Below are 21,026 nucleotides of genomic sequence, written 5' to 3'. Positions count from 1 at the left end.
TTTTCCTTCAAGTTCTCACGGCTGCAACACGCAACAAGCGTCATCCATAACTATATCGCCCTATGCGATCTTCTAAATTCACTACGCCGCGAACCAAGTCTTACATTAATCCAAATCGAGAAGGATTCATGCTTCCTTAAAATTTCGTACTCATTCGGTTCATAACCGTACTACTCGACCGATCATTCCTGAATATTCTTTAGGCCAAGAACCAAACTCCCTCCGGCTCTACACCGGATCATTCCTTCAACGAAAAAATTTTAATAACCCCGCAATAACACTTAAGAAGCACCACTTTCCCGCCGATCGATCCACACACGACTATACGTCACTGGATTAATCCAGGACGACAATAATAAACCACGAATTAGACGAAACATCAACACATCGTCATAGGGTTTCTCCTCTGAACCATACAATACGGCTTCCTAGTACTAGCATAGAAGCTATTCGTATACTAAAATCCCGTCAACGGCGAATCATCATCACAAAATCTCCGCAATTCGCCACACGACTCACAAAAATATTCACCACGCCAGGTGAACTTTCCTACCTAGACCGTCCGTTAAGGATGGTCTCAATATTTCAATGCAACTAATAGTCGCATCACTAGGGAGCACACTCTCGCAAACAAACAACATCTGCGTGTCTCGATGTGAGACAGTCAAAATCGACACTCTCCGCCTCACATTCGTCCATAAAGTGGAATAATCCACTGACAATCTTCACGATTGCATTTCCCGACAGGGAAAATACGATATTCGCCACGATATCGAACTCGTTCTCATTCAATTATACTGTCCGGGTTTCACGACAACCCAGATTTTTCACTACGGGAGCACCCGCAACGACAACTTCATTCTCTCACTCCGGGATCTCAAACTTCACATTTGGTCTCATACCGCACATTGGTACTACACGACCACCTTACATAGGAAGTCTTACACTTCCTTCGATCCCATCATCACAATCTTCACGCATAACATTCTCGAGTTGTAACTCACAATCGTAAAGCACGATCTCAAGTCGACATTAGCAACCCGTCACTCTTCCTCGTTAGGAGCTCCGAATACCCATTGAGGCTTAGCACGGTACGCTCCAACATTTCACTATACATAATGTGACGACCCGGTAATTTCCGACCAAATTTAAACTTTAATCTTTATATTATTCCGACACGATAAGCAAAGTTTGTTAAGTTAAATCTCAAGAATTTTAAACTTTGTTCATACATTCATTATAACCTCGACCAAATTCCGACGATTCACGAACCGTTATATATAAATAGATATGTATATGTATATATATATTATAACTTGAGAATATTAATAAAGTATTAAACGTATAATACTTTACACGAACATATTTGTTTCAATATGATTTTCGACGAAATTAAAAAAATATATATTAAATGATTGAATTATCAATTATGATTACAAGTCTCTGTTGAGAGGTCCACTATGATTTGAGAAAATCTATTCCTCTTAACGATATTCAGAATAATTTGTAAAGCTATTTATAAATAAAAAACAAAAAGTGTCATTTACGAAAGTTAGACAAAAGTTAGTGGAGAATTGGTTTCCATAATATTCTATTAATCTATTTTCAAACGTACAAACACGTTTTCAGTTTAAAAAGAACTTTATTATTAAAACGTATATAACTTTTATAAATATCTAGAATCACTTTTGACAACTCAATACTTAACTAGTATAATAAATATAACAATATTTATATTTTATTTCATTAAATATATATAACGATTTAAATTAATATTATATATATTTATACGCGTATTATATATGCATAGTTTTTATACTTTTACTATACTTTAACTTTACTTTACTTTAACTTTAATAATTCACTTTAATAATTCATACTTTAATAATTCACTTTAATAATTCATACTTTAATAATTCACTTTAATAATTCATACTTTAATAATTCACTTTAATAATTTACTTTAATAATTCATACTTTAATAATTCACTTTAATAATTCATATTTTAATAATTTACTTTAATAATTCAAAAATCTATTATAAATAGAATTCAATAGGTTTCATTATTTCATAGAAACTTGAAAATATATTTCTCTAAACTCTCTCAATCGATTTATATATATATATATATATATATATATATATATATATATATATATATATATATATATATATATATATATATATATATATATATATATATATATATATTTGCTCTTATTATTTCAAGATATTATTAGTATACATAAAATATTACGACGGAGTGCTGTCCGAGTGATTTCAAAATAGTTTTTTTTGAATGAGTCGAAGCTAAGGAAATTATGGGTTATAGCTATGGAGGTGATGGGTATGGTTCATGGGTATGCTCGTGAGGTCAATCTAATGTTTATCATCTCCGTTGCGTCTACGTACTTTCCTGCAATATTGAATCTCAATATTGATACGTTCGTGAATCTGAGGCCAACCTTGCACTTGTTAAATGACGTTATATGTATTTTTACTACGAAATACAGTATTGTGAGTTTCATTTGCTCCCTTTTATATATATTTTTGGGACTGAGAATACATGCGCTGTTTTTATAAATGTTTTACAAAATAGGCACAAGTACTAAAACTAATTCTACGTGGGTTTAAACCAGAAATATACCCTTAGCTTGGTAACATTAAACTACTTGTCTATGTACGGTAGGTGCGAATCCTAAAGATAGATCTATTGGGCCTGACAAACCCCATCCTGACTATGGGATGCTTTAGTACTTCGAGGTTATTTTAAACACACCTGATCTGGTGTACTTCAGAGGGTAAAACATGAACGTTAAGGCTTGTTACCGGGTGCCTACAACTTATAGAATACTTTTATACACTTGCGAGTGTACATATATTTATAAACGGAAATCTTGTGGTCTATTAATATATTGAAATGATTGTTATGATAAACCTATGAACTCACCAACCTTTTGGTTGACACTTTAAGGCATGTTTATTCTCAGGTATTAAAGAAATCTTCCGCTGTGCATTAGCTCACTTTAAGGATATTACTTGGAGTCATTCATGGCATATTTTGAAAGACGTTGCATTCGAGTCATTGAGTTCATCAAGATTATTATTAAGCCAATTATAGTTGGATGTATTATGAAATGGTGTGCATGCCGTCAACTTTCGTTGTAAAGAAAGTTTGTCTTTTAAAAACGAATGCAATGTTTGTAAAATGTATCATATAGAGGTCAAATACCTCGCGATGTAATCAACTATTGTGAATCGTTTATAATGTATATGAACGGGTCCTTTCAGTTGGTATCAGAGTGGTGGTCTTAGCGAACCAGGTCTGCATTAGTGTGTCTAACTGATAGTCGTTAGGATGCATTAGTGAGTCTGAACTTCGACCGTGTCTGCATTTTAAAAGTTTTGCTCATCATTCTTGTCGGAAATTACCTGCTTATCATTCTTAGTCTAGACACATCTTATTGCATTGATTGCATGAATAGTGTATAGACAAAATTCATATCTTAGCGCATCTGCTAATTCATATCTTAGCGTATCTGTTACTGTAAACTTTGCCTGACATATTCCGTAAATTCCTCCATACTCTACGAAACCTTTTGCTCTATATAATTAGAATACCACCCAATAGCCGGAAAATCATTTCATATTGAAAAATTCTTTATTCAATCGTACGAAATGGAATTCATCATTAGTTCAAGTCCCTCGGATTCTGAAATGGAATCCCACTCAAGTTCCGAAAGCAGTGTGACCGGAATGGATCAACCAATTAGTCATCATCTATTCTGGATGAATTGGGGATGGGTTCATAGCCTCCTTAATCATTGGAGACAATAAGAAGGTGATCCCTTCCATCCACCACATTTCCCTCTTGGCGAAGAACCTGAAGCACTTACCGGCGAACCTATCCGAAACACCATTTTCTCTCTTATTTCTAGAGTATCTCGTCACGATTACATACTACACCAAATTCTAGATTTTATTTATCCGCTCGTTCGAACCGACAATCACCCCGGTGTAATAGAAGAAGTCAACGAGCTTCGCTCTCGAGTAGTGTCTTTGGAGAATATGGTGCAAAGGTTACAAACACCAACACCAGCACCAGCAGCATAAACAGTACCACCATCAGCAACACCAACAGTACCATCAGCACCACCAACAACAACATCCACATCCCACACCGCAACATCACAATCTGTATCTCAAACATCAACGTCATATGCCCTGGAAATATCCAGGAATATCAACAACAACAAACGATGAAGTATTAATTCATAAACTTCATTGAAGAGATATCTCTGCGGCAGTTATGTAATCTCCAAAATCTTAGAGATTATTTAATTCTGACCGTAAATCGGATGAGTGAACGGAGATGGTAGAGTAGAAACTTTGATCGAAAATGGTGTACGATTTACAAGCTAGAATTGTTTTACCAACAGCATCAACAGGACCGTAGCATCATCAACACAGTCAGTGCCGTCAGTATCGTCAGAATCAACAGCACCTGTAACATCACAAACTCTGTCAGTTCAAGAATCATTGTGGACATCATTACGAATCGACAACAAATATATTGTATCAACGAGTTATGAAGTATTAACTCATTTCCAATCGAAAGATTTATATGTATATTTTATATGTATAAATTTTTAAACCATAATAAATCTTCCCGTACTAAGCTATTATGTGTGAATCTTAACTACTCAGTTAATTCATATTACAAATATGCAATGATGTACGTCCTTCGTCCGCAACTTAACCATCGTTAATTACAATCTCTGTCTCAATTCAATAAAAATCTAATTCATAATAAATCAAGTGTATTATTCGAATATATGTTAGATTTTACACTTTCATCATCGATGTACTCGAAACTTTTCAAATAACATCATTCGTACCTTGCGAAGTTCACAAGAATTTCACAAAAACCAACAAATAACAAAGTAATGATTCATAATTTCAATATTATTGAAGAAATACTTATGCAATTTATAAAGTTTTAGGGATTACTCAATTCTAGTTCCAACCATAAAACAAATGAGTTTAATTTAATATTAACTCATTAAATCTATATTACATCTAAAGAAAATATACACATATATTTTCATAAAGACTGTAATAAACTTCTTTTGTACAAAATATTAAATGTGAAAATTTTTTTAACGGGTAGGTAATACCCGAGAGATATATAAATTCACAATTAATATATTACATTTTTCGAAACTGATTTAGCAATCATAAACTATACTCCCTACTTTCACAACAATATCCATTCTTTCATATAAATCAAAACAATCATACTCATTCAAATTCAATTACATATTCTGATTTTGAAATCGCATAATTCAATTCGAAATATAACCAGTATCATCACTCTTAGATTCCTATATCTTTCAAAGCTATACTTTGACTTCAAAACTGTGTTAGAACATCATATGTATTAACGATTATAATATGTGCTCAAACCCTTCGAAATTCCTGAAGACACTTCAACTAAGGAACAATCGAGATGATGATCCAACCACATGTTACCCACAGTTATACACCTGAAAAACTCTCAAAACCCAAGTCATAGTTCGACACGTATCCGTGTTAGACCCTTTGGCATTTACTAGCTAAAATAACTTTTCAATTCCGTTTCAAAATAGACAGTTTTGTCACAGCTCCAGCAAGTCAACTTCGACTTCTCAATCAAAACAGTCTTATTATAACCTCGATAGATACGTTGCCCTTTCGCCAACGTTACCGGGGAATCGTTTATATTCACCACATTATCAATAAACTTACCAACAACTTCACTGATCTTTGACTTTCCAAAAAAAAAATCATTATAATTATCGAAACCCTATCATATACTCATTTGTACCTTATAACAAGAATTGCCATACCAATTATTGAGAATCAGCAATCAGTATTTTGAAATCTCGCAGCATGTCTACATCAACAATTACATATACACACAACGTCTACCTCCAAGACTTACATTCTTTGAATGAGAAATTTCTGAAAAACACCCTAAACTGCGAACCAGTTCTCGAAATTTTGAAAAATGCTGATGAAGCAGAAAAAACTATAAACGACCTTAACAGTAAAAAGTTAGATGATAAAGGATAGTATATTGGCAAAGCTCAGAAAAAGAGAAGCTTTGGAACTGGAAAATGGATTGAGCAAAGTATGAAGGAGGCTGTGGACAAATCACAAAGGCTGAACCTGCCTTTAAAGAATCCAAATGATTCAGTACTTGCTGAAGTCATTAACGAATACCTTGCTCCTGACTCTAAACCCCTGCGGACAATATCCTTCATCATCCTCTGATATTAGACATTCTAAGATATCATCGTATCTTTCATTATAAATATCATCCATACTTCTGAAGATATTTTTATAATTATTCTTATCTGAAATCATTTAACTCTTCGCGCTATCTGTATTATATCATAAAAGAAACTATTTTAGTTTCTAAATTCTGAAACATTCGAGTTTAAAATAGGAATATTCTTGAAGAAGTGTTGGGAGCTGAAGCATGAGTTAGTATAATATAATGACACTTGATCAACGTGATTATATTACAGTAATTCATGCTGAGTTTCTAAATAGAACATGATGATTCACAGATCATAACGTCATCATGTGCTATGTTACACGACTCTTGTATTCTCTTTGATCTCTAAATATCAAGAAAATATTTCTTGATGATTCGGCATTTTCCGAGGTATTCTGGTAATTTGACAAGTCAAGATCGTGTCATTACAAGTTCCTTCCTAGAACATTAACAATGTTCATTCCGAAATTTATATCTGCGAATTCTGGACCATTACAAACGGTGCTTAATCGCAAGAAGAAGAAACGAAAGGACAAAGCTCCGAACTAGAAATGGGAGTATAAATCATAGCAAATAGAAGGGAGCATTAACTGTGGATGACAATGATTATAGAAGAAGCAAGAACTTTGAAATATAAGGGAAGATATAAAACCCAACAATAACCCAGAAATCACAAACCGTATATATCAATGCATATACCAATATAAAGACACGGTAGAACTAAAAACACTATAAAACCAAGAGTATAGTAGAAGTAAATAGATTCTTCCGGAGGCAGATGAAAAAGAAGAGCGACAGATATGAAAGTGAGGAGTATATCAAGAATCATCACTGGATGAAGCATATTGACAAATACTTTAAAATATGAGTTGAGAAGGTGTGAGTTGTAAGAAAACAAATGAGGTGGATTTATAGTGAAATATCCGACAGAGAAATCAAAATGGATTATCGCATTAATTCGAAGAGGATCATAATTTCCTTAATCGCCGAATAATCAAATCCAATATAGATTACAAAGATTTTCTTTTCGGAGATCAATCGTGATGACGTCAAAAGATACGACGAATCACTATTATCATATTTCATTCATTTACGATAACTTCACTCACACGCTTCGAGTAATCGAATTATTTTATCCATTCTTCTTGAACATGATAAAACTCTATAATCGTTATAATAACATTCTCATTGTTAGTCATGACGACCTCAATCAAATTTCGGGGACGAAATTTCTTTAACGGGTAGGTACTGTGACGACCCGGTAATTTCCGACCAAATTTAAACTTTAATCTTTATATTATTCCGACACGATAAGCAAAGTTTGTTAAGTTAAATCTCAAGAATTTTAAACTTTGTTCATACATTCATTATAACCTCGACCAAATTCCGACGATTCACGAACCATTATATATAAATAGATATGTATATGTATATATATATTATAACTTGAGAATATTAATAAAGTATTAAACGTATAATATTTTACACGAACATATTTGTTTCAATATGATTTTCGACGAAATTAAAAAAATATATTAAATGATTGAATTATCAATTATGATTACAAGTCTCTGTTGAGAGGTCCACTATGATTTGAGAAAATCTATTCCTCTTAACGATATTCAGAATAATTTGTAAAGCTATTTATAAATAAAAAACAAAAAGTGTTATTTACGAAAGTTAGACAAAAGTTAGTGAAGAATTGGTTTCCATAATATTCTATTAATCTATTTTCAAACGTACAAACACGTTTTCAGTTTAAAAAGAACTTTATTATTAAAACGTATATAACTTTTATAAATATCTAGAATCACTTTTGACAACTCATTACTTAACTAGTATAATAAATATAACGATATTTATATTTTATTTCATTAAATATATATAACGATTTAAATTAATATTATATATATTTATACGCGTATTATATATGCATAGTTTTTATACTTTTGCTATACTTTAACTTTACTTTACTTTTACTTTACTTTAACTTTAATAATTCACTTTAATAATTTATACTTTAATAATTCACTTTAATTATTCATACTTTAATAATTCACTTTAATAATTCATACTTTAATAATTTACTTTAATAATTCATACTTTAATAATTCACTTTAATAATTCATATTTTAATAATTCACTTTAATAATTCAAAAATCTATTATAAATAGAATTCAATAGGTTTCATTATTTCATAGAAACTTGAAAATATATTTCTCTAAACTCTCTCAATATATATATATATATATATATATATATATATATATATATATATATATATATATATATATATATATATATATATATATATATATATATATATATATATATATATATATATTTTTGCTCTGTATTATTTCAAGATATTATTAGTATACATAAAATATTACGATGGAGTGCTGTCCGAGTGATTTCAAAATAGTTTTTTTTTAATGAGTCGAAGCTAAGGAAATTATGGGTTATAGCTATGGAGGTGATGGGTATGGTTCATGGGTATGCTCGTGAGGTCAATCTAGTGTTTATCATCTCCGTTGCGTCTACGTACTTTCCTGCAATATTGAATCTCAATATTGATACGTTCGTGAATCTGAGGCCAACCTTGCACTTGTTAAATGACGTTATATGTATTTTTACTAAGAAATACAGTATTGTGAGTTTCATTTGCTCCCTTTTATATATATTTTTGGGACTGAGAATACATGCGCTGTTTTTATAAATGTTTTACGAAATAGGCACAAGTACTAAAACTAATTCTACATGGGTTTAAACCAGAAATATACCCTTAGCTTGGTAATATTAAACTACTTGTCTATGTACTGTAGGCGCGAATCCTAAAGATAGATCTATTGGGCCTGACAAACCCCATCCTGACTATGGGATGCTTTAGTACTTCGAGGTTATTTTAAACACACCTGATCTGGTGTACTTCAGAGGGTAAAACATGAACGTTAAGGCTTGTTACCGGGTGCCTACAACTTATAGAATACTTTTATACACTTGCGAGTGTACATATATTTATAAACGGAAATCTTGTGGTCTATTAATATATTGAAATGATTGTTATGATAAACCTATGAACTCACCAACCTTTTGGTTGACACTTTAAAGCATGTTTATTCTCAGGTATTAAAGAAATCTTCCGCTGTGCATTAGCTCATTTTAAGGATATTACTTGGAGTCATTCATGGCATATTTTGAAAGACGTTGCATTCGAGTCATTGAGTTCATCAAGATTATTATTAAGCCAATTATAGTTGGATGTATTATGAAATGGTGTGCATGTCGTCAACTTTCATTGTAAAGAAAGTTTGTCTTCTAAAAACGAATGTAATGTTTGTAAAATGTATCATATAGAGGTCAAATACCTCACGATGTAATCAACTATTGTGAATCGTTTATAATGTATATGAACGGGTCCTTTCACATAACACCACTGGAGTTTTCCTCGGGCGGCAGTAAAAACTCCCCCACTTAGGATTTATCTCCCTATTCTCACCGCCAAGATGATAACATCCCTCGGAATTGTAATTCCACGTCACACCTGACCATTCTCACCGTTGGTCATAAACATCAATTCACCGCAAATTCGCTTTAGGCTCTCAGAGCCGACATGCACAATCACTTGAGACGTCGTACACGCGATGAAATCGCACCTTCATACCACAATTCACAACTAACTACCTTAATCGTTCGAAAAGCAAACTCCACCAAAGTCTTACATATGCCTCTAAGCCTAGGCATATGTCACGCCGCTTACTTAGTCGTGATTCTCAGTCGAGATCACCCGCCCTTCAACGCAATGAACTTTTTCAACAATTGCTCACTCTCATGGAGAAGAGTGACCAATTTCGACACCATAATTGCGTCCACCACAATGTCAACACTTCATCATATCCTTCGGACTAACCGACCATTAAGTCCGTCACCGGCTCACCGGTCATCTCTACCCGTCTATCACTTAAGAGCAACAAGATTCGCTCACCCGTCACTTCATAAGAAGTATTCGTCACAATGCTCTTAAACTTCGACTTTCGCAACCGTCGAATTACCATCACCCGTCGATCACTATTATAATCTCCGATGCTTCCAAGGGTATCTCACGGGCACCCTAAGCACAAAGTGATCACACCACTACCGGAGTTGAACATTACACTAGCAGGTATAAAAAGGCACCTGACGCAGTGTCATGCAGACTCCCACCACAATTAAATGAATTTTAGAAAATCGATCTTTAGGTTCCATACACCCGATGTCACCCATCTCTCTATAATAATGACCCGAAGTCATACCTACCCGACAACCTTACGGTTTATTGTCTTATCGAAAGTTCCTAGCGATCACACGCTACCCGCAGTTTCCACAAGGCCAAACGATATAGCCTAATGAGGCCCTTTATCTAACACAAGGAGATGCTCGGGGATACCAAGTCTTACACCCTTCTACATCTCGATAAAACCACTACTACAAGGGATATTCCATTAGGAATGTTGCCCTATAATCTACAACACACTAACGCAATCAACATTACACGGGTCCCACTCCCATGAGTTTAACGACCCGAAGACTCCTCGATTCGTCAATTCCAAGGCGACTCACAACAAGAATCCTAACACGATTCTCTAACCACACACTCTACCGAGTGTAACTCAAAACTACAATCATTAGACTTGTCGCATTCCATTACGGAATTCAAGTCCTCGTCGCACACACGCAAGCGTAAATCGGTCATCCTAGTTACGATGGGTAACTAAAACCAATTACAATCTCAATAATGCACCCACTACTTAGGGTGGCTAAGCACGCACCAAACTCGTGAGTTAGCTCGCACACTTAACTAACCGATTCCATCGTACACTTCCCGACTCACAAAGAACCTGATGTGATAACAAGCACATCACTCGAGACTACTATATCCTAGGAACCAATAAAAGATTCCTAATTCGTCCCGTTCTACCCCAACCATGCCACGTCTCCTCCGTTCGGTACTTGTCATGTCATGTTTAGTGTCAAGATACACTTTCGTAATAATGGTGATCGGTCATTATTACAAATGCGTATCTTACCATTTCCACATGGTCACGCAAAGTACTTTACCTGGACTGACGCAACATTCACACAAAATAACACGCGATAACTCCTAGTACCCGAATGACCAAAGTCCTTACCGTGAACTTGATCACTCAAAACCGCCAAACCTTTGAATCTCTCCAATAGATTCATCTCTAAGACAACGCACCAATTAGATACCTGTATATATATATATATATACACCAATATACAATAGTAATAAACGTACACAAGTACACCACAACGACAAGTCAACCTACAACCTAGGTGACTATCACTAAAACAACGTCCAAGTTTGCCTACTTACCTTAGGCACTAGCAATCTAAGGCACTAATTTACACGTGAAATAAGGCCCCACATCATCACACTTTAGACAAAAATAAGTCCTAGTTAGTCACCTACTCTAAGGCACTAACAAATCTCAATCCGACCCGTAATCCTACAAGTCCCGCAAATAACGCACAACCACCAATAAGTCTAAGACTAGGCACCTATTTCAAGGTCACCTAATTCCCTTAGACTATGCTCTGATACCACTTGTAACAACCCGACATCGTTTTACCAAAAACACACCTAAAAAAAAATTTGTCAGACAGCGTATCTGGACGGCGTCCCATAATCTGGACGGCGTCCAGAGATAAAGACCAGGACGGCGTCCCATGATTCTGGACGGCGTCCAAATGAACTAAAGTGGACTGATCAGTTTTTATTTACACGCGAGTGGAAAACCCGCTTCCCGACACTTTTAAACGTAACCAATTTCACAATATGTCATATTAAGTAAAACTAAGATGTTTCCACCACAAAAACAAGTTTTACGACACTGGGCCCACAATTACCCGTTTTACAAATAGTGTAGCGATTTCGACCCATTTATCTCTTTAGACGGATTAGGACTCCACAACCCAACCCGATACCAAGAGCATAATCCCGGGGACTACCAAAAACCCCCATCCGCGTCCAATTATCCGAAAGCTACCCCATCAAGCCCAACCGCTCCTGCACGTCTAGTCTAACAACTAGCTAGCATCATTAACACAATACCTGTAAAAAGGTAAACAACGAGAGGGGTAAGCATAAAGCTTAGTGAATGCAATAATTATACACATACATATATAATATACCTACTTGCAATCACTTACACAAATACCGCAAACATGCTAGCAAACACAATTGGCTTATCATCGCAATAACAAGCTATAATTCACCAATACCCCCAAGCTAGCATAACAACCGCATATAAATATAACTCAAATAATATAATATGCTCACAACACAAATAACCATGGTTAACCAATAGTACAAGGGAACGGCGCTCGCAAAAACGCCATCGGTGTTCACAACATCCGTTAGGGCACTTAACACCTCGCACCACTAACCCCTAGGGTGGCACCTTAACACCTCGACACTTCACCTCGAGTGGCATCTTAACACCTCGATGCTTCACTCATCATTTTACGGAGTGGTGTCTTAACACCTCGACACTACACTCCTAGGTGGCATCTTAACACCTCGATGCTACACCCGAGTGGCATCTTAACACCTCGATGCTACACTCTTCACGTGAAATGTGGTGTCTTAACACCTCGACACTACACATTTCACGCTACAACAAATAGATACATTATATACCTACGCATATAATTATTCCACTCACCTCGAATTGCCCGCACAAGTCATAAACGTAAATCGCCTCCAAAAGCAACCGACCAAACCTTTTACCTATAATACGCATATAGATATACAAACAATCAACATACATTCTCTACGAGAGAATTCGACTTCAACACCCTTAACCAAGGGTTTACACCTATCACCACAAACCGCCCATTTAGACACATAAAGTGGACTTCACCAATTACCACTACGGGTGGTAATTCCGACCCATCCAACAAGTACAATTTAACCAAAATTATATTTGACACCATTTAAACCAATCTAGGTCTTAACCAAAATTGTTTATCATCCAATTAATCCAAAATTAAAGTCATTACCAAATTTGACCCATCTAAGTCAACCCATTTTGACATAAGTCCCAAAAACATCTTTAATCACTAACGGCTAGTGACTAACTTTCCAAAATACCATTTAACACTCGAATCAAACATTTATATACTTGGTTCATCAAATCTTGACCCATAACTTAGTTTGACACCGAATCAAGCTTACTTGACCCAAAATACCCATTCGACCCATTTTGACCTAGATTAGGGTTTACACCCAAAAATCAAGTCAACACAAGTGTTCTAAGATTTAACTAACACATGCAAGGTCCAAACTAACAATTCCAACAATTGAAACCCTAAGTCACCAATTCGGGTTTACATACATGAATCTTTCCCAAAAACCCCCCAAACTTCACAATAAATGGGTTATAACTCTAACTAGCACAAACTTTAACTCAAACAATAATCTTAACAAAGAAATTCGGATTTAGAGCTTACCAACACTACCACCACGTAGCCGTGAACGAGGTGAACAACTTTAACTCTTGAGACCCGACCCGAATCACACTTCTTCTTCTCCAAATCCCCAACTCTCTCTCGCTAGAACCTCTCTCTCTCACTAGGGTTTGATGAGAGTGTTTGAGAAGGTGAAATGGGGATAAGAATGAGAGTGGATCAGTTTTAATGGCTCAAAACCGACCCCCAAGTGAAAAGACTCAAATACCCTCTTTTAAAACCTTTAAAATACAGCTTCTGGCCTGTCAGGCACTTTGGACGGCGTCCAAAATGGCCGGACGGCGTCCCACCCTTCATTCTTGGATGGCGTCCCAAAGTCTGGACGGAGTCCCAATGAACTAAGCCTGAAACTGAACTTGTTTTAGTCGTAACTTTCAAACCGTAGCTCCGTTTTTGATGAACCAAATATCGTTGGAAATGTAATGAGATTTACTATCCAATGGTAAGGTTTTAGAACATCAACTCTAATTTTATTTGGGATCCAAATATACGCTTACATGCCTCGTATTTCGAATGACGCTCGAAATAACGTGTAACTGAAAAACGGGTGTTACATGGGAAGAATTTACCAAGTTATTTAAAACACATATCACATATGTTTGTACAAGATTATTACAGGTACTTTTGTTTTGGACGATTTTAATCAGTTTTACCTAATTTACTGTAATATATTTGAAAGAAAGATGGATCTGCACGATGAATCAATTCCATCATTAAAAGGAAGTAAAGTCTTCCTAAAAAGACACGCGCTTCTTGATTTAGGTCAGGAAGTTGTCGTCCAGACCAGTTGTAGAGTCTACGAAAAACCTTGAAAAGTTTTCTCGAAAATCAGCTGAAAATACACGGACCTCAGCATCAAACAGGGTCGCCATGTGGTCAGACTTATCCTAACCATGAGAGGATCTGTCTCGTAAAATGGGGAGGGCGTCGTGCAAATTAGCTTGATAAAACTAATGAATCAGACCTCCAGAAAGGATAATCTCCTTAAAAGATTAAAAATCAGCTTTTAAGCCTAATATTACTCAATCCTTGAGATTGACTTTAAAGATTGAGAATTACAAACTCATGGAATTCGATGATATCTAAACTCGAGCTTGAACGAGAAAATATTTTGATCAAAACTAAAACCGATTTGTTTTCTGAAAACCTATTTTCAATGCGTTCATTACCATTGAACGTAAAATCCTAGGAATTCACCTGGAATTCATTAGGTCACCTGAACCAAATCGGGTGTCAACCGTAAGAACGGTGGTTGCATTGCATGGTCAAAGACAGGACCTTGTGCCAGACCGAAAAACTATAGGGTGATCTTTACTATTGCTCCTACAAAGGATAGTAATTGCATCCGACACGATATAGACCATAATCAAAAGCATGTCACGGGACATTGCCTTAACAGTTGCTTGTTCAACGCTTTCCTTTACAACCGGACGGTAGTTTACCGAAAGGTAATATACGGAGCAAGTATACTAGACGTGTGCTTTCCTAATACAAGGTTAGCAAGTGGGTGACACAAAACCAGTTTTGAACTAAAATTTTAAAATATGAAACCCACACAACCCACAAAAATATTTTGCAAACACCGGTGAAGGGTTATTCCGGAAAACTTATCTAGGGTAAAAGCTAGAATAAATTTTCAAAAGATCAAATGTTTTCATAAAGATCCAATTTCCTTAAAGGATCTAAATTTTTAATAGTCATGTGGGACTGTAAACCACATCGTTACTATCATTGTTTATACCGCCGTATCAAAATCACTAATGTATAAAGTGTGAGAATAAAAAAAAGTGATTCGAGTGAAGTGTGATTTTATTTCAAGTTATGTATTGCTTGAGGACAAGCAACGCTCAAGTGTGGGGATATTTGATAGTGCTCCAAATGAACATATATTTAGGCACAATATCCTTCCAATATGTAAAGCTTTTAGTTGTAATTGTTCTATTTTTATGTAATATTCGTTTAAATAAATAAGTGCGAAGACAAAAGAAGAAAATGACGATTTGAAGACGCAAATGACCAAAAAGCTAAAAAGTACAAAGTACAATCCAAGTGGTTCGAATTATTGATGAGAAACATCTAAAAATTACAAGAGTACAAGCCGCGAAACGCAAAGTACAAGATATCTCCGCGTACGAAAGGACGTTTGAAAATCCGGAACCGGGACCAGAGTCAACTCTCAACGCGCGACGCAACGGAGCTAAAATTACAAGTCAACTATGCACATAAATATAATATAATATATAAATAATTCTTAAAATTATATATATATATATATTATATTATATAATAAAACGTCGGCAAAACTAGAAAACAAAGTAATTGGGCTAGATCCAGCTGGTCATGCGATCGCATGGCCAGGATGCCTAAAATCCATGCGATCGCATGGAGGGAAAATCCTGGCCAAGTCTATAAATCGAGCAGTTTTTGGACGAATTTTACACACATCTTTTTCTTTTCCTTCTCTGTAACGATAATATATATATATATTTATAATTTAAAGTTTAATTTAAGTTTAATAATAAATGGGTTATTGTAAGAAATGTTTTAAGGTTTTGTAAGTCGGAACTCTGTCCGTGTAACGCTATGCGATTAATCACCACTGTAAGCTATGTTCTTCCTTTTTAAATTAATGTATCGTAACTAAGTTATTATTATGCTTATTTGAGCCAAAGTAATCGTGATGTTAGACTAAATATTAAGACGGGGTTATTAGATTTTGTACCATAATTAAGGTTTGGACAAAAGAACGACACTTGTGGACATTGGACTATTGACTATTAATAGATAGGGGGTATTGTCTAATCGAATGACAACTCATTAGAATCTGTCGAACCTATCTTCAAATTAGTTAATCTAATAATTCTTAAAATGATTATGTATGTTCTATTTAGTGACGTTTATACGACATCTTTTACGATCATTTAATTAATTATTCGGGTTAGGTAATTGATTATTCATTCTGATCAAGTGGGTAAATTAATATTCATATCTCATTAAAACAGGGGTGGATTACATACAAGGATAATTGGTGTAATTGCTAACAAAGTATTAAAATCTTGGATTACACACAGTCGATAACCTGGTGTAATTATTAACAAAGTATTAAAACCTTGTTACAGTTCGAATCCATAATTAGTTGGAATATTTGACTTCGGAAATAAGGTTAATTTGACGAATATTTTATAATTATGACCGATGGACTATTATGGACAAAAAACCAGATAGGTATCAAATAAACCAGGACAAAGGACAATTAACCCGGGTAACAATTAATTAAAACGTCAAACATCATGATTACGGAAGTTTAAATAAGCATAATACTTTTATTTCATATTTCATCGTACCTTTATTTACTGTCATTTTAATTACTGCAATTTACTTTATCGCAATTTAAATTCTGTCATTTATATTATCGTCATTTATCTTTACGCTTAAAATATAAAATCGACAAACCAGTCATTAAACGGTAAAAACCCCCTTTTATAATAATACTACTTATATATATATATATATATATATATATATATATATATATATATATATATATATATATATATATATATATATATATATATATATATATATATATATATATATATATATATAGTAACCAATCGGGGGGAAGCGGGGGGAAGCAAAAAAAAAAAATTCCTTTTTTTTGAACTTTTTTTTTTCCGGCATCAAGATCACACAAAAATATGAACATTTAGAAGAGACACTTCGTGATGAATGTTATTATTTAGGCGAAAAAACGATCAAAAAAAATAACATTCAAGATAATATTGTTCGTGAAGAATATGAACGTTTTTTTTTCTTCATGTTTTGTGAAGTAAAATTTAGCCCGATTAGGGTTTAGGGTTTAGGGTTTGGTGTTTTGGCTTTATTCCATAAACTCAAAATACCAAACCCTAAACCCTAAACTCTAAACCGTTCGTGTTAAAAACTCAATCTAAATCCTAAATCTAAACCCTAAATCTAAACCATAAACCCTAAATTTCTAAACCCTAATATCTAAACCCTATAAACCCTAATATCTAAACCCTAATATCTAAACCCCAATAGCTAAAACCTCAAAATACGCTCGAAAAACACGATAATTGTTATATATTACTTCTTCGAGCGTTTTCCTGCCAAAATAAAAACATTTATCACAAAGTGTCTCTACTAAATGTTCATATTTTTATCTCATCTATAATGTTCGTGAACAAAGTTTTTTCAAAAAACGAAAAAAAAAATTTGCTTCCCCCCGCTTCCCCCCGAATGGTTACTTCCCTCTTGATCCTACCACTATATATATATATATATATATATATATATATATATATATATATATATATATATATATATATATATATACAAATATAGTTTTAAAAAAATATAGCGTTAAACTTGGCTAGCTCCCTGTGGAACGAACCGGACTTACTAAAAACTACACTACTTTACGATTAGGTACACTGCCTATAGTGTTGTAGCAAGGTTTACGTATATCCATTCTATAAATAAATAAATAACTTGTGTAAAATTGTAGCATATTTAATAGTATTCTACAATAAAAATATAACTATTTCGTATACACCTCTGCGTACATCAATATTCGTCCAACGGGTCTTGCGTTTCAATTTTGTGTTTTTGTTTTAGTTTCAGGTTTTAGTTTCGCGATTCAGTTTTGCATTTCAGTGTCACTTTCGCGCTTCAATTTCAGTTTCACTTGAGCGTTTCAATCACTGATTGCTAAGTGCCAAGTCCACAAACACCGTCGTATATTCATTCATTTCAGAAAACAACTTAAAAAATAGAAGGAAACACACCATTAGTCGGTTATTTCATTCACAGATCGAATCTAATTTTTTCACCTAACTGTTGGCTTATGTTATGCATTTTATTAGTTCATACGTTGTATAATGATTCCAAAATAATATAGGGAGTAATAATAGTAAAGAAGTTTAGTGCTCCCTAACTAATATCAGAAGGTTAGGAAGAATCCATTTAATTAACAGACACGAAACTTTAGGTACCTTATAGTCAATTATAAATAATAAAGGGTGAAACATGTGAGGGTATAAAACACGCTCAAAACCCTTGTTATCGCACTCCCTCACTCTGTTGAACGAGTACCAATACCAAATTCCAGAAAAGTGAAGGTAAAATCCGATTCTTTGAACTAATCATTTTTGTCAGTTAAATTTTAACAATTTACAATCTAGGTTATACGTATATGTATATATAATTAAATTATATATTCTTTCGTTTTTGTTTTATAATAGATGAGTAAAATGTATTATAACTAATATGATCAATTGATCGCTATTGTCTAATTGCAACATGTATCATGCGATTGTATTAATATGATCAATTGATCGCTAATTTCTGTGCAATAGCTTTGATTATTTTACATTTTTTTCGTGTTTATCAGTATATGCCTGATAATATTTGATTAATTTTTAGCTCGTGTAAATTAGGATACAATACGGTGAAAGTTGCAGCTGGTTATAAAATTACACGTACACGAATATATTTTAGCTTTTGTTAAATCATCTTTGAAATGTTTATAACTTAGGTGACCGTTTTCTCTGTTTATAATGGTTGATCATATGCCTCAAATTGTATATTTGTTGAATTATTCATTTACTAGTTGTGTTATGTTGTATACTTGTATCCACCATATTTGAAAATAATACATGCTCCAATTTAGGATAAGTTACATTATAACGGATTTTATTACCGTGTCTTTTAATGTCATTGTAGCGTTTTTAAGCTCCAATTGCTGCTATCTTTCAGCTGTAATATAAGTTCCAACTTTAAGCTAGTTTTGACTTTTGACAATGCCCTAAAGGGAGGCATTTTTAATACAATGTTAGTGATACAAGCACACGAATTGGAATATTTTACGAATTTCGACACCCTCTCCCTGTTTGTATTAAGCTTGTTTTTATACTGTTCTAGTGTACGAGTTATGGCATCAAAATTGCATATGTTACGTTCAAAGGCAGCTGAAGTCTCAAGTTTTTTATCCAAGAATGGGACCAAATACTACAAGGAGGCACTAGAGAAGAACAAACAATACATTCAGGATCCACCAACTATAGAAAAATGTCAGCAGTTATCAAATCAGTTACTTTACACTCGTCTTGCCAGGTTTGCCCATATTTGTCATTTTTAGACAACAAATTAACATATATTAGATCAACTCTAAGTTTCTTTCGAAGTTCAAATCTGCAAATATGAACCCGATAAAAAGTTAACAAGCTCCTCAATTATGTAAAAGATATTGAAGTATAATGATTTCACGAAAAATAATAGTTGTATCCATCTATAAAGCTTTTAAACATTTCAATGTTTGATCTGTGCATGCCAAAGCAAAAAACTTATATGATTTACGTAACAGTTTGTTGTCTAAATAGATATTTGTATTTTAATAAATAACTAGCCTATTATCTACTTCATGGGAAGGGAATATAGTTGTAGCTGAAAATTGCATTTCAACATCAGACAAACACAAAGTTGAATGGGTTAAAGAGGCCAACAGTCGCCTAAGTGTGATGAATTGACCTAAATTGACACGTTTGACCCGTTACCCAATTTGCCTGTTTTAGACCCATCTCTATACTTGGTTTCTATTAATCAAATACTTGTAATCTTGAATCAGCATTCCAAATCGCTACGATGCATTCTGGAAGGAGTTAAATCAATTGAAGCAACTTGTAAAAAGGAGAAAGGAGCTTAAAACTGAAGATATGGGCATTGCTGCACTTTTCGGGGTCGAGTGTTTCGCTTGGTATTGGGCTGGAGAAATTATAGGTCGAGGATTTACTGTTACCGGTTACCATGTTTAATCTGCAATCAAAGTTAGCCCGCATAGAAATGTCGCTTTTCTTAGTAAACGAATTTAACATAAGGAATAATGTTTCCGAGAACGAATGTGTCAGAACCACTGACAAATAATTTTACGCAGTTGTTAACTTTGACTACTTACAACGTTCTGTTCCTTTTTTGTGTGTGTATGTGGGTGCATACGTGAAGAGAGAATTGGATATGGTTAAGTTAGAAATTAGAGATCCATAAAACCCAGGGGAGGGTACCATGCAGGTTGAGTGGGGTGTGTAATGGGTCTGGACAAGTTTGGGTCAAAACGGACACTACTTTGTTACTCAAAGGGTTGGGTTGGGTTGG

The 21,026-nt window shown here is 34.2% G+C and overlaps 1 protein-coding gene across 1 annotated transcript; it reads left to right on the top strand.

The window, feature by feature from the left end:
- Nucleotides 1-18,969: 18,969 nt before the first annotated feature.
- Nucleotides 18,970-20,824, top strand: LOC139856018 (uncharacterized). The gene is made up of 3 exons (XM_071845255.1): nucleotides 18,970-18,997; nucleotides 19,800-19,991; nucleotides 20,503-20,824. Exons 2-3 carry the CDS (start codon nucleotides 19,810-19,812, stop codon nucleotides 20,687-20,689), a joined length of 369 nt encoding a protein of 122 aa, XP_071701356.1. The 5' UTR covers nucleotides 18,970-18,997; nucleotides 19,800-19,809; the 3' UTR covers nucleotides 20,690-20,824.
- Nucleotides 20,825-21,026: the final 202 nt, after the last annotated feature.

The sequence above is a fragment of the Rutidosis leptorrhynchoides genome, chromosome 6 (assembly GCF_046630445.1).
Source record: "Rutidosis leptorrhynchoides isolate AG116_Rl617_1_P2 chromosome 6, CSIRO_AGI_Rlap_v1, whole genome shotgun sequence".
Taxonomy (NCBI): domain Eukaryota; kingdom Viridiplantae; phylum Streptophyta; class Magnoliopsida; order Asterales; family Asteraceae; genus Rutidosis; species Rutidosis leptorrhynchoides.
The sequence above is the reverse complement of the archived record's forward strand: the minus strand, read 5'-3'. Positions and strand labels throughout refer to the sequence as shown.

What these genes read in the sequence shown, in the direction of transcription:
- LOC139856018 (XM_071845255.1), top strand. Translation starts at nt 19,810, where the DNA reads ATGGCATCAAAATTGCATATGTTACGTTCAAAGGCAGCTGAAGTCTCA. An exon ending in CTTTACACTCGTCTTGCCAG is followed by an intron (nt 19,992 to 20,502) that starts GTTTGCCCATAT and finishes ATCTTGAATCAG; the next exon opens with CATTCCAAATCGCTACGATG.